We start from the raw sequence: 12,166 nt of genomic DNA on the forward strand, positions 1-12,166 counted from the left end.
ATATTTTTATTGAATTAGGGCTGCAACAAACTATTATTTCCACAGTTGATTAATCTGTTGATTATTTTCTCAATTAATCAATTAGTTGCAGACTATTTCAGGGCTGGAACGAATCAGAATCAGAAATACTTTAATAATCCCAGGGGGAAATTATTTATATTTATTATTTACTAACTTATTGGAGTCGGACTCAAGGAATGACCCGCAGTAAAACGGCAAAGTGTCAACTTTACTCTTGAGTTTTTAACGGATTAAACAACCGAGATAACACTTGTTAGTTTAGCAAACTTTAGAGGTGCTGCTAGTTGGACTTTCTTACTTTTGGACAGAGCCAGGCTAGCAGTTTCTACCCGTTTTAGTCTTTATGCTAAGCTAACCAGCTGCTGGCTGGTTAGTAGGTTAGAAAAGAGGCAAAGCGCAGGAACATTCTGGAATTGGTCACACCCATGGTTGCGCCTTGAAAGGTCAGCTGCAACAAGGCTGAAATCATTTGAACTTTGGGCGCAGCGCACAGGGGGCAACTCCGAGCACCGCTCTCCCCAGAGGAAAACCATGGAACGGGCAGCGCCGCGGATCATGTGTAGGCCTCTTTAGGAAAACTTTGTGTGGACTTTTGAAGGAAAGCTGTAGCTGTGATATTTCATGTTTCTGCCTGCAGATATTTTCCACTTCTCTCTCCGTTTGGTTTCTCGCTCAATGCTGAGGAAGCAAGCACTGTCTGAGGTAATCGCCACATAGGCCCATCAATGTCGCACAGACTCGCTCAGACCCCCCCATTACACACACACACACACACACACACACACACACACACACACACACACACACACACACACACACACACACAAAATGTCATGGTCAGAATAAAGAAAAGGTTAAATCAATATTTAGGAGTGTGTGTGTGTGTGTGTGTGTGTGTGTGTGGTGGGGGGGGAGCAGCAATAATAAGATGCTAATTAGATCTGTTCCATGGATGTTCCTCTGTTACCGAGTGGTTACAGCTTGTGTGGATTTTAATTAATAAATTGCTTAGACATTTTTTTTAAAAGTCATCTCGGGGTTTTCTGGCATTGAAAATAATGATCAGGTTGTTGTTGTGAAAGGGAGCGAAGAGGAAAGCTGCAGCACAGATGGGCAAACTGGAAGTTAACAAATTAAAAGAAGTAATAATAATAATATAAATAACTATTATTCACCTGAAAATGGCAATTTGAAAAGGAAGAGTGAAATTTAAAATCCTGAAAATCCTTAAAAGCAAAAGCTTTAAAACGAAAAACATTGCCTATGGTTTTAGTTTTCATTTTCCTCTCTCCCTTCTGCATTTCTTTTTCTTTTCCAATTGCCATTTAATGTCTTTCCATTTTAATTTTTATTCTGATATTTGTGATGATCCCCCAAAAAGCCAGGTCTTTTAGGCTTTTTCCATTACACAGACTCTTGAGTTACAGCAGAGATTCCTCCCTGCAGGCTCCACTTTAACTTTCGTGTTGTTAAGTGGGAGGGAAGAGAAGGGGTGTGTGTGTGTGTGTGTGTGTGTGTGTGTGTGTGTGTGTGTGTGTGTGTGTGTGTGTGTGTGTGTGTGTGTGTGTGTGTGTGTGTGTGTGTTTTGAGTGTGTGGCTACGGGTTTTGAGTGTGTGGGTACAGGGGGCTGGTCTCTAGTCTCGGAGCCGGAGCCTTTAAAAGAGGCTGGAGCAGCAGCGTCGCTCCGATTCAAAGCAGGAGTTGCTGTGCGCCACGGGTGGAAAAATAATTGTGGATTTTGCTTTATGACTTTTGAGCAGTTCCCTTCGCGCGCAACCCGGTGATAATCCCATACATGTTGGAGTAATCGGCGAGTTTCAGTCACAGTCACCCGGTGGTGACGGTAGCGCACAGGCAGGCGGACAGACACCTCGGCGCGCACGGAGGACAAGCGGCCACCATGCTCTTCCCCTGGGAGAGCTCCTGCAACACCACGGGCACAAACTGCACCGACGGGTCCAACTCAACGCAGCCGCTGGAGTCCGGTGCGGCCGCCGGAGACATCGGCGGGAAGAGAAATGACACCGACCCGTTCGGACGGAACGAGGACGTGGCCAAGCTCGAGATCACCGTCCTGAGCCTCGCGTTCCTCGCGGCGGTGGTGGGGAACGTGAGCGTGCTGCTGGCCATGTACAAAACGCGGCGGAAGCTGTCGCGCATGCACCTGTTCATGAAGCACCTGAGCCTGGCGGACCTGGTGGTGGCCTTCTTCCAGGTGCTTCCGCAGCTCTGCTGGGAGGTCACCTACCGCTTCCACGGCCCGGACTTCCTGTGCCGCGTCGTCAAGCACCTGCAGGTGTTGGGCATGTTCGCCTCCACCTACATGATGGTGATGATGACCCTGGACCGCTACATCGCCATCTGCCACCCGCTGCAGACGCTCCAGCAGCCGACGCAGCGCGCGCACATCATGATCGGCTCGACGTGGGCGTGCAGCCTGGTGCTCAGCAGCCCGCAGTACTTCATCTTCTCCCTGAGCGAGGTGCACCCCGGCTCGGCCGTCTACGACTGCTGGGGACACTTCGTGGAGCCGTGGGGGCTGCGCGCGTACGTCACCTGGACGACGGTCGGGATCTTCCTCGTGCCGGTGGCCGTGCTCGTGTTCTGCTACGGACTCATCTGCCGCACCATCTGGATGAACCTCAAGTACAAGACCCGGAGGAACAAGACCGCGGGCTCCGCGGCGGAGTCCAAAACCGGGGTCCTGAGCCGGAGCTCGGTCAGCAGCGTCAGCACCATCTCCCGCGCCAAATTACGCACGGTGAAGATGACTTTCGTGATCGTGCTGGCGTACGTGGTGTGCTGGGCGCCTTTCTTCACCGTGCAGATGTGGTCCGTGTGGGACAAGACCTTCTCCTGGGACGGTGAGTCACGCCAGCTCTCCACTAACGTTACACGAAGTGATATACTAAACCTCTTATTAACACATAATTCCTACTTTTATGCCCTCCTAAAATGCAGCACTTTATTGTAGCCAAAAAAGGATGGAAAATTGTTTTTTTTTTTTAGAAATGTCTCATGATATATTGTCTCTAGAAGTGTATTATTCAACTTTTGCTTTTGTTAAAGAAGGAAAAGAAAATTGCATTACTCAATACATCAAATCGCAATGAATGATAATTGCAATAAAAATCAAATCGGCACCCATGTATTGTGAAAGAATCGAATCGGGACAAAATCATATCATCCCAGCCCTATAAGGGGAAAACACACACACATACTTTAATAAAACTGAATAAAATACATATAATGTCTTTTTAAACGTCTGAGCTGGCAGCAGTTCAATCAAACTGTTTTTTTTTTGGTTTCTCACCTCGTTTCATTTGACACATTTCTAGAGGCCTGAAGAGGGCTACTTATCCAGTATTTCACAGAAAAAGTGCAAAGATTACAGACTGAAAATTATAGCATCTCTTTTTCTAGCCAGTCAATCATAGTTTGAATCGAAAGGTAATGTATTTGGGATTGTAGTTTATCCATATCTGAGCGGAAAGACATTGTGCCCTGCATGTCTTCCCCCCCTCTCTCCCCCCTTTCTCACCTAGCTGTCCTGTCAAAATTAAAAGGTGGAAAAGCCCCCAAAAAAAAAAAATATGAAGAAAGCCGTTAGGATTGCTTTTATTTGCTTTCGCAGACCAAAGTTTCTTATACATTCATCAGTTTTGTTTCTAGAAACTATTGATGCCACTTAGGTGATTGGTCTATAAATGAACTCAAAATCAACAATGCAGCATATACATGCTTAGAATTCCATCTATCATCTGGTATTATGGACCTGATTATTCAGGGAAAATGTTGACTGTATTTACAACTGCAGATGTTTTTTAGCCTGTGCAGTGATCCACAAAACGTTTCCACCTGTGAATAAATGCTTCCTCACCACAATTAATTAAAACAATCTGTGAAATCTGCACATTTTACTGTAAGTCATGCATAGGGATTTTCAAAATAAAGGCAGGTGTGTGCGTTTTGTACGTCAAACAGAAAACCTGGAATATCGAGTCACAAACGGACATCTATAGATGATGAATTGTGTTTACGTCAGTGATCCCCTCACTTTCCCTCGAGTGTTTACCATGTTCACCGTCTTAGGTTAGCTTCTTAGTAGTCTCGCTCTGCCAGACCCCCCTCCAAATTTCCTGCAGCACCGGAACGATCCCGGAAGTGGAACGCGACTTAGCATTCAAACATTGGCTAATTGGCACTGAACACAAAGTACAGAGTTGAGGCTGATATGAATGTTAGTTCATAAACCATAGCGCTGGACACATAAGTTTGACCTGATGATGACGCCACATGAAAAGTCAGAAGATCAGCAACAACATGAACGCGTGAAACCATAATTTAGACCTTTTTCACAGCAGACATGTTGACATGTCTTAGTAGGAAAAGCACAGGTGTATTCAAAACCATTACTGATGGCTGCGTTCCACTTAGGAGAGGTCCTGGTATTAAACCATTACTGATGGCTGCATTCCACTTAGGAGAGGTCCTGGTATTGTGCATGCTGAGTCACTGAAATAGCTTACTGGGACACTTGATGGAACTGAGCCATCGTTAAAGTTATCAATTTCAGCTGTGCTTTTCCTACTATTGCTACGTTTACACGTGGCCGGCTATTTTCATAAATGGACATTTCAACCTCTCCGTTTTCAAAAATAACATCATGCACAGCTGTCAGTTTTCAGAAAAGTGTTCGTTTACACGTACCCTTGTATAAATGCCGTCAATGCAGTCAAGAGCACGCCAAACCTGTAGGTGGCGGTGTAACGAGAAGCTCAAGCCCACGTAAGCCAATCAGATTCCCGAAAATAGCAACAACAGCAACGAATCACTTCCTCTTTCTCTCTCTCGGCTGCCTAAACCTCCGTTTGTCTCAGTTTACGTGCAAACGTGCACACGAAGATTTCAAAAATCTCCACTCTGGCCGGAGTCTTTAGAAAGACTCGGTTTCCGAGGTGAATGCTCCGTTTGCGTGTAAACGAAGGGTACAAACGAAGGGAAATGTCTCCGTTTGTAAAAAATAACCGCTACAGGGTCTTAGACAAGTCAAAATGTCTGCTGTTGTGGAGAAATTTCACTAAAACCCAAAAATCTCGACCAACGAAGTAGTTCCACTTTTTCAAACAAAAAGCAGGTGTGCAGGTATGGAAGATCACGACGGAAAAGTGGAAATATTTAAGTTTGGAAAATATATAACCTTTCACCACACTGACTGATCATGTTTGAGTTTTAATTATAGGCCAAATATCTGCATTCTTAATTTACCTTTGAAACAGTTTCGTAACGTGTAAAATATTCTCTTCACATCAGTTAAAAGAGTATACAACAATATATATATAAGTGTAGTATATCACACTGAAAAAGAGCAAATATTTCAACTGGAAACTTTGCATGAGGCCAAACTGTTCCAAAGAACACATGAAATATTTGTGCAGTCAGTGTGGTGTGATCTTCATATGATGGATGTAAGGATATGAATTTTACTTTGCTGCCTCAAAGTCTGTAAAAACCTGCCTGCAGGAGCTGCTGCTCAGCGAGCTAAAGAATTTCATTATGGCTTCTAAAGAGAGTTTTAGTGACTCATGAGAGTCCACAGGGGCTGCTTCAAGGGGCTTTTTGACTCTGACAAGAATTCATTTTCAAAGGAACGCGGCATAAAGACAGTTGAAACCGAACATGTTGAAAAGCAACTTAAATCCCCCAAAAAGTATTGATCAAATCTAATCAAGCCACAACAACAACAACAACAACATGTTCTGGCTCTCTGGACTGACTGTGTTCAGTCAGTGAGAGGGGGAGTCGCCCAATCAGCAGCCAGACAGAAACATTAAGGAGCAGTGTACGTGCGTACCTAACGACCAATCACTGATCCCCACTGTTAGTCCCTAGTTCATTTAACTTAACCATATACGTTTTATTTTCTCTCTAAATACACAAAAGAGTGAGCTTATCCCAGTGTCTCGATCATCCCTACTCAGAACACTTCAGTTCCACAACAATCGATACAACAGCGTTCATAAAAAAAGGTTTTTAAAATTTAGATAATTTTTGGTAGTTTTTGTAACAATCGGTCTTTATTTCAGACAGCTATAGACAAAAGCAAGCTTCTCTTTTCTAACCTGAAGTCATAAGTGGCACAGGCAGATTTTATCAGCTGTTTTTCCAATAAAAAAAATGATCTCCACGAGTTGGTTGAAAACAGTTTCTGGCTAACTTTTAATGTTTCTTCCAGCGGACTTGTTTTAAAACGAGAACCTTGTAAAAGGAGTCTTTGACATTTCATGTCTACACACATGATATGGATACTGAGGCTAACGCTAACGCGTCCCAGGCAAAAAGTCAGCATCCTCACCATATGATCCATGTAAAAGACATGCTTTGAGCTGGTATTGCAGTGCAGAGCGAGTTATAAGCATAAGAAGAAAAAAAATGCTCCTCAGCTTACATACTTGGTTGGTATCTATAAACAGTATGTTATTAATTTAATCATTACAACAGAGAAGGCTATTGGGATGAGGACTAACTGATGTGTTTGGTAAACGTAAAGCTACCTTTGATAATGACTTTGGGGTAACTGGAGCGTAAACTTCCCCAAATCCAATAAAGAAGCAGCACAACGTTAGCCTAAAGTCTGACAGTATCCAGTACATGGACATTTACATGTCTAATTAGTAAAGGAAAGTGTCTATGATAAGAGAAAGCAATAAGAACACTTGGGCGATGCTCAGGTGGTTGGTATAACTTTAGTGGAAATTAAGGAGCTTTTACTGCATAATTTGGAGTTGTTGATGCATGCCATTTTATTGTGAAGAACAAGTACGGCCCCCCAAAAAAGCACCAGTGCCCAGTGAATTTTTACAGCGGGGAGATAGGGCTGTCCCAGTATAGCCAAGGGTAGCATGCCACGGCTAATTCAGCGGTATTAGCTTCCTTTTGCCGACTCTTGTAAAGACAACACTAATGTAAATGGTTAAAATGATATTCTGTTAGAAAGGTAAGAAGTTACACTTTCGTTTTACACCATTAAATTAACTGAAAACATTAGAAGATCATATACATTTCTATACAAACAGCCAAAAAGTGTCGGAGCATTAGACACAGTTCCGTTGTACTGGATAAAATCCTAAATGCAAAACAGTCCCAAACTGTAACTCCAGCGATTACAGGCCCCAAACTGGGGCTGGAGGGGAGAATAAACATTTGGCAGGCATGCCAGTGACTCCAGAGAACGAGTAAACACCTCTGATTAGTTGTTAACATCTCAGTGTGTGCCTCATAAATCTTTTGTTTCCCTGCAGACTCCGAGAACACCACGGTGACGCTTGCCGCCCTGCTGGCCAGCCTCAACAGCTGTTGCAACCCCTGGATCTACATGATCTTCAGCGGCCACCTCCTCTCGGACTTTGCGGGCAGCATGCAGTGCTGCCGCCCGCTGAAGGCCAAGTTAAACCAACAGGATTCGGTCAGCAGCAGCCGCCGGACCACGCTGCTGTCCCGCCTGCAGGGTCCGCGCCTCTCGGAGCCGTTCAGAGACCTCAACCCACCCCCTGAAACCTGCCCGCAGCTCCCATCTGCATCCTGAACACTGGAAACACTGCCTGTTGTGTCCGTAAAACATGAACTGGTCTCAGTCTGCTGGCTTGTAGCGGCGAAGGAAGGTATGATCTCATTTGAGGGCGCGGTCAAATCTACAGCTCGCTTATTTTGGTCCGATCCGTAGTGGAAATGTTTACTCTGTGGCAAATGTTCGGTGCTTGTTTCTTTTAGCTTCACACGGCTGCTAGAAAAAAAAAAAAGAGTTTTAATGACGCTTCTCAGTCTGCCAGGTTGGAGATTTTGTGGGTTTAAAACGGAGCCAAAACAAATCCAGTCACTTTAACTTCAGCTATTAGCATGCTGGTCTTGTCTGTGCTATTTGCTGTAATGTAACTTCTTTAGAATCATCTGTTGACACTGAGATTCATTTTGTGATGCATGAGTAAACTATAGCTTTCGTATGTCAACATGCATGTCTCTATACCCATGAGCCCAGGAGCTGTATGTGGGGTTGTTTTCTATAGATCTGTGAGATTATAGTCAGTGAGGGAACTTGGTATAACAAAGCTAACTACTCGCACATAACGACTGTTGAGCTATTTGTGAAAATGATTTGGGCGTGACGACTGCTGGGACCAAGTTGGACCGGTCCGGGTCTGTCCCAGCCTGGGTCAGTAATGTGTCACAGCGCAGTCTCAACACTTTAAAAAAAGGTACTAGTGCAGCAGCAACTAATGACTATTTTCATTATCAATTAATCTGACAGTTATTTTCTTGATTGTTGGTTAATCATTTGGTCTAGAAAATGTCCGCAAATAGTAAAAAAAAATGCCCTTCAGTATTTTCCCAAAAAAAAGTTTACATATTCAAATCCTTCGTTTTGTAGAACTATCAGTTGAAACGTCAAAGTTTAAGGTCAGAAAACCAGCAAATATTTATGTTTGAAGAGCTGGAATTTGGGGTAATTTTCTTTAAAAAAAAAATACAAAAAAAAAAAAAAAATCGACTTTAGCAATTTATCTCAAATTTGTTGCTGATTCATTTCTAAGTTTATCAGCTCTAAAAGGTGCACTTATTTCCGTCATGCATAATTATTATCACTTTGGCTATTAAATGGAAGAGTGATAAAGATAATCACATTGCACTTTGTTTAGCACACAAAAAAATAACATTAACCCTGTGAATACACTTCTTTTGAAACATGGTTGATTTGACTTATGATGTCTAGACACACGCACACAGCTTTGCATTAATGGGGTCCGCTCTCTTTATAGATTTTCCCAGATGTGTTGTTGTTGTAAAGATGTTTCGTCAGTGTAATGTTTCCTGTCATCTATATATTGTAATATATTGCACATGCAAAGAAAGATAAATATTATTCCTTGTATCGTCATATGATGTGTGGGGCTGTTTTCTGTGTGCACATACAAAGACACGGCTTATGTAACGGGGGCCTTTCTGCTGGCGTGACACAGCTGCTCTCGGCCTTTCTTGCTAAGGGGAGAAGAAAACAACGACAGCTCTTAGCACAAAGGGGGTAAACAGTTCAAGTAAAAAAATAAAAAAAAACCTTTTACATTTATTTATGTTTTAGCCATGCTAGTGGCGTGACTTCATAGCAATGTCAGTCGGTCCACCGCTTTGGTCTAAACTAAAATATCTCAACCATTATTAATTGGATTTTCATTACATTGTGTACAGACATTCATGTTTACCAGAGGAGGAATACCACTGACTTTGGTAATCCTCCTGACTTTTCCTTAAGGGCCCCCATGAGGTGGAACTTTGTGGTTTTAAATGAAAATCTCATTTATCAACAGTGTTGGGAAGGATGCTTTCAAAACGTATTCCGTTACAGAATACATGCCCAAAAATGTCATTTGTAACGTATTCTGTTACATTACTCAATCTGAGTAACGTATTCTGAATACTTGGATTACTTCCACATTGAATTGCATTTAATAAGTGTAAGTATGCGGCCATCAAATCCTGCTTACTAAGCAGGCCTATTCTGGTGTGTTCTTCTGCTCCAACTGGCTGAATGTGTTAGGCCCAAGTCTCCCTGAAAGTAGTGCCGAACTGCATACTACAAAAATCTAACCAGTCTAAGCTACCACGAGCTAATTTTAGCTAACGTTAGCTAGCATGTCAAACAGGGCTAGTCAGTCTTTCAACGGCTCTGGGACTAGTAAATCAGCCAGTAGGAGAATGTAAAGTCGCATGTCAACTAAGCAGGTAGCTACCTGATGCAACTATAAAATAGCAAGGTGACCAGTAAAACTACAGCAGACGACTACCCCTGGCTAATTAAACAAATCTAACTAGCTTTAAGATGCTTCTTCAGGTTGGAGGTGCAGTCTTTGGATGCTGAAAGGAGGTTGGTTGCTGCCAAGCAGAGGTTGCACTGCACAGTTATATTTCGTTCTCCCTTCTCTTTCTTTAATGTGAAATGCGGTTTGAATTTCCAAGACAGAAACGCATTCCTGCCCTGGCTCTGTTGGGCCGGTTCCGGCTCCATCTCTACCTCTAGCTGCTGCTGCTCTTCTTCCGACTCCACTGTGACTGATCACGCAAATAGCAAAATGTTTTCGTTTTCATATTGGGGCTTTTGGGAAATGCACGGACTTGCCTTAATTTATTTAGAGAGTGAATAAATTCGTGAAACAGAGAAGTATCGTCGTGTAATCCATTGATTTCAACAATGTGACTGTATTCTAAATACCAACTACTTCAATTGTAACCGTAACAGAATACGGTTGCTCATGATTTGTATTCTGAATACGTCACTCCCCAACTGCATAGGTGGTGATATGTCAGTTTTGATCCATTTATCAAAACTGACATATCACCACCTATGCAGTTGATGTACTGGTTCGCAAACAGTTGCTTATCTTATCTTTGTTTTTTATGTCCACCTGATGAATGTCAGTCCAATATTCCTTCTTTCTTCCATCGATGATATTGGAATCGTTGATCATTTAATCGATCCAGATCAGTGTTACACAATCGTTACAAACCTATTAAGCATGTCATAGCCTTTTACTAGAATAAAAATGTTCACAGCATTTTTCCCTTTTTACTTACAGTGGAAAACAGGAACGGTTGAGAACATGTGGCTGCAGAATGGCAGCGAGATACAGATCTTCTCTATACTGTAGATCTAGGATTCCTCTCTCTCTCTCTTCGATTGACAAGCTGACGGCTTCGACTGTTTGGCCTTAATTTGACAGAAATGAAAAAGGGGAAATAAAAAGCCGTCAGTGCTGCAATCGCATCTTGATTGAGTTGAGCCGGGAAAACCGAGAGTCTGAAGGCTTAATATAACCTCTCGCTGAACCTGAGAGGCGCTGATGAAAAGAATAACATTTTCCTTTTTTGAGCTACCTTGATTAGTTTGTACCACCTACTGTACAAATGAAATGTAAGAATCACTGCACGGGGGCAGCATTTACACTTAGATCATGTGCCCTCCCTACAGCCATATCAATACATTTCCCTTGCCTTTAGTTACTTTAAAAACACTTTGATGTGTTTGATGGAAAAACTCCAACTTGCAGCGACTCAGATTGCAAGGAACAGAATAATGGACCAATACTAAAAAACTAAGTAAAACCCTGATACTTGAAAGCTTTGGGGGATCTGCTGCCCCCCGTCCTTGTTTACCCCTCTTACTCCAGGTCTCATCACAAGACGGACATGTGTTTTTTCAGTTTTGTGCAATTTCTTTGGTGTAAAATGTAACCAGAAAAACACAAGACTCACGTTGACACGCAGCAGATGGTGCAGGAAGGTGGACTTTGGGAGTAACCCCGGCTGACTCAGGTAACTCAGGAGTTGACGTTCAACAGCTGAGTGAGGGGCACAGAAACATACAAATCTTTAATGTAATTTAACCCCAGAAACATAAAAGTCTTCACTATAATTTAACTCATAGACCTGCTGCTGTCAGTGGCCAACTGGACTGGAGGATGAAGCCTTCCAGAGTTACCAAAGTTCATTAAAGAAATGGCAATGCTGAACTTAATAAAAAAAAATAATAAAAAAAAAGATTCCACAGACTAGGGCTGGGCAATATATCGATATTATATCGATATTGTGATATGAGACTAGATATTGTCTTAGATTTTGGATATCGTAATATCGGGATATGACATAAGTGTGGTTTTAAAGGCTGCATGACAGTAAAGTGATGTACTTTTTTGAACTTACCAGACTGTTCTAGCTGTTCTATTAGTTGCCTTTTCCCCACTTGAGACATTATATCCACATTACTGATGATTAGTTATCTAAAATCTAAGTGTGGAGATATTTTGTTAAAGCACCAATTGTCAACCCTAGAATATCGCGGCAATATCGATATCGAGGTATTTTGTCAAGAATATCGTGATATCTGATTTGTAAATTTACCACTTTAATCTCGGAAATTCCAAGTATTTTTTCAGAATATTACCCCCTCCTTCCCAAGCTCTGTAAAAATGTTACCTACAAAGTATGCCGTCATAGAAACAGACGGCTACAGAGGTAAGAAATCAATCTAAAAGTACTTTAAATCCAAACTACTGTGAGTAAATGAAAAGGTTTATCCACATGGTTACTATAGTTTCC

The 12,166-nt window shown here is 42.4% G+C and overlaps 2 protein-coding genes across 4 annotated transcripts in view; one reads left to right on the plus strand and one right to left on the minus strand.

Annotated features, from left to right (window-relative positions):
• Positions 1 to 12,166, minus strand: part of srgap1b (SLIT-ROBO Rho GTPase activating protein 1b) — a 112,824-nt gene that overhangs the window by 91,090 nt on the left and 9,568 nt on the right. The window contains exons 2-3 of one of the 3 annotated variants that reach the window (XM_039791699.1): positions 11,324 to 11,409; positions 10,646 to 10,778 (exon numbers count right to left, since the gene is read on the minus strand). The exons of 1 other annotated variant lie outside the window; for it this stretch is intronic. In XM_039791699.1, the coding sequence (XP_039647633.1) occupies positions 10,646 to 10,673 (28 nt within the window). In that variant the 5' untranslated portion in view covers positions 10,674 to 10,778; positions 11,324 to 11,409. Of the gene's footprint in view, positions 1 to 10,645; positions 10,779 to 11,323; positions 11,410 to 12,166 lie in introns of those variants that run through there. One more of the 3 variants, XM_039791701.1, reaches the window with a different exon arrangement.
• LOC120553359 (arg8-vasotocin receptor-like) lies at positions 1,698 to 8,954 on the plus strand. The gene is made up of 2 exons (XM_039791702.1): positions 1,698 to 2,886; positions 7,324 to 8,954. The coding sequence occupies exons 1-2, from the start codon at positions 1,923 to 1,925 to the stop codon at positions 7,605 to 7,607; spliced, it is 1,248 nt and encodes a 415-aa protein (XP_039647636.1). The 5' UTR covers positions 1,698 to 1,922; the 3' UTR covers positions 7,608 to 8,954.

The sequence above is a fragment of the Perca fluviatilis genome, chromosome 23, assembly GCF_010015445.1.
Source record: "Perca fluviatilis chromosome 23, GENO_Pfluv_1.0, whole genome shotgun sequence".
NCBI classification, from domain to species: domain Eukaryota; kingdom Metazoa; phylum Chordata; class Actinopteri; order Perciformes; family Percidae; genus Perca; species Perca fluviatilis.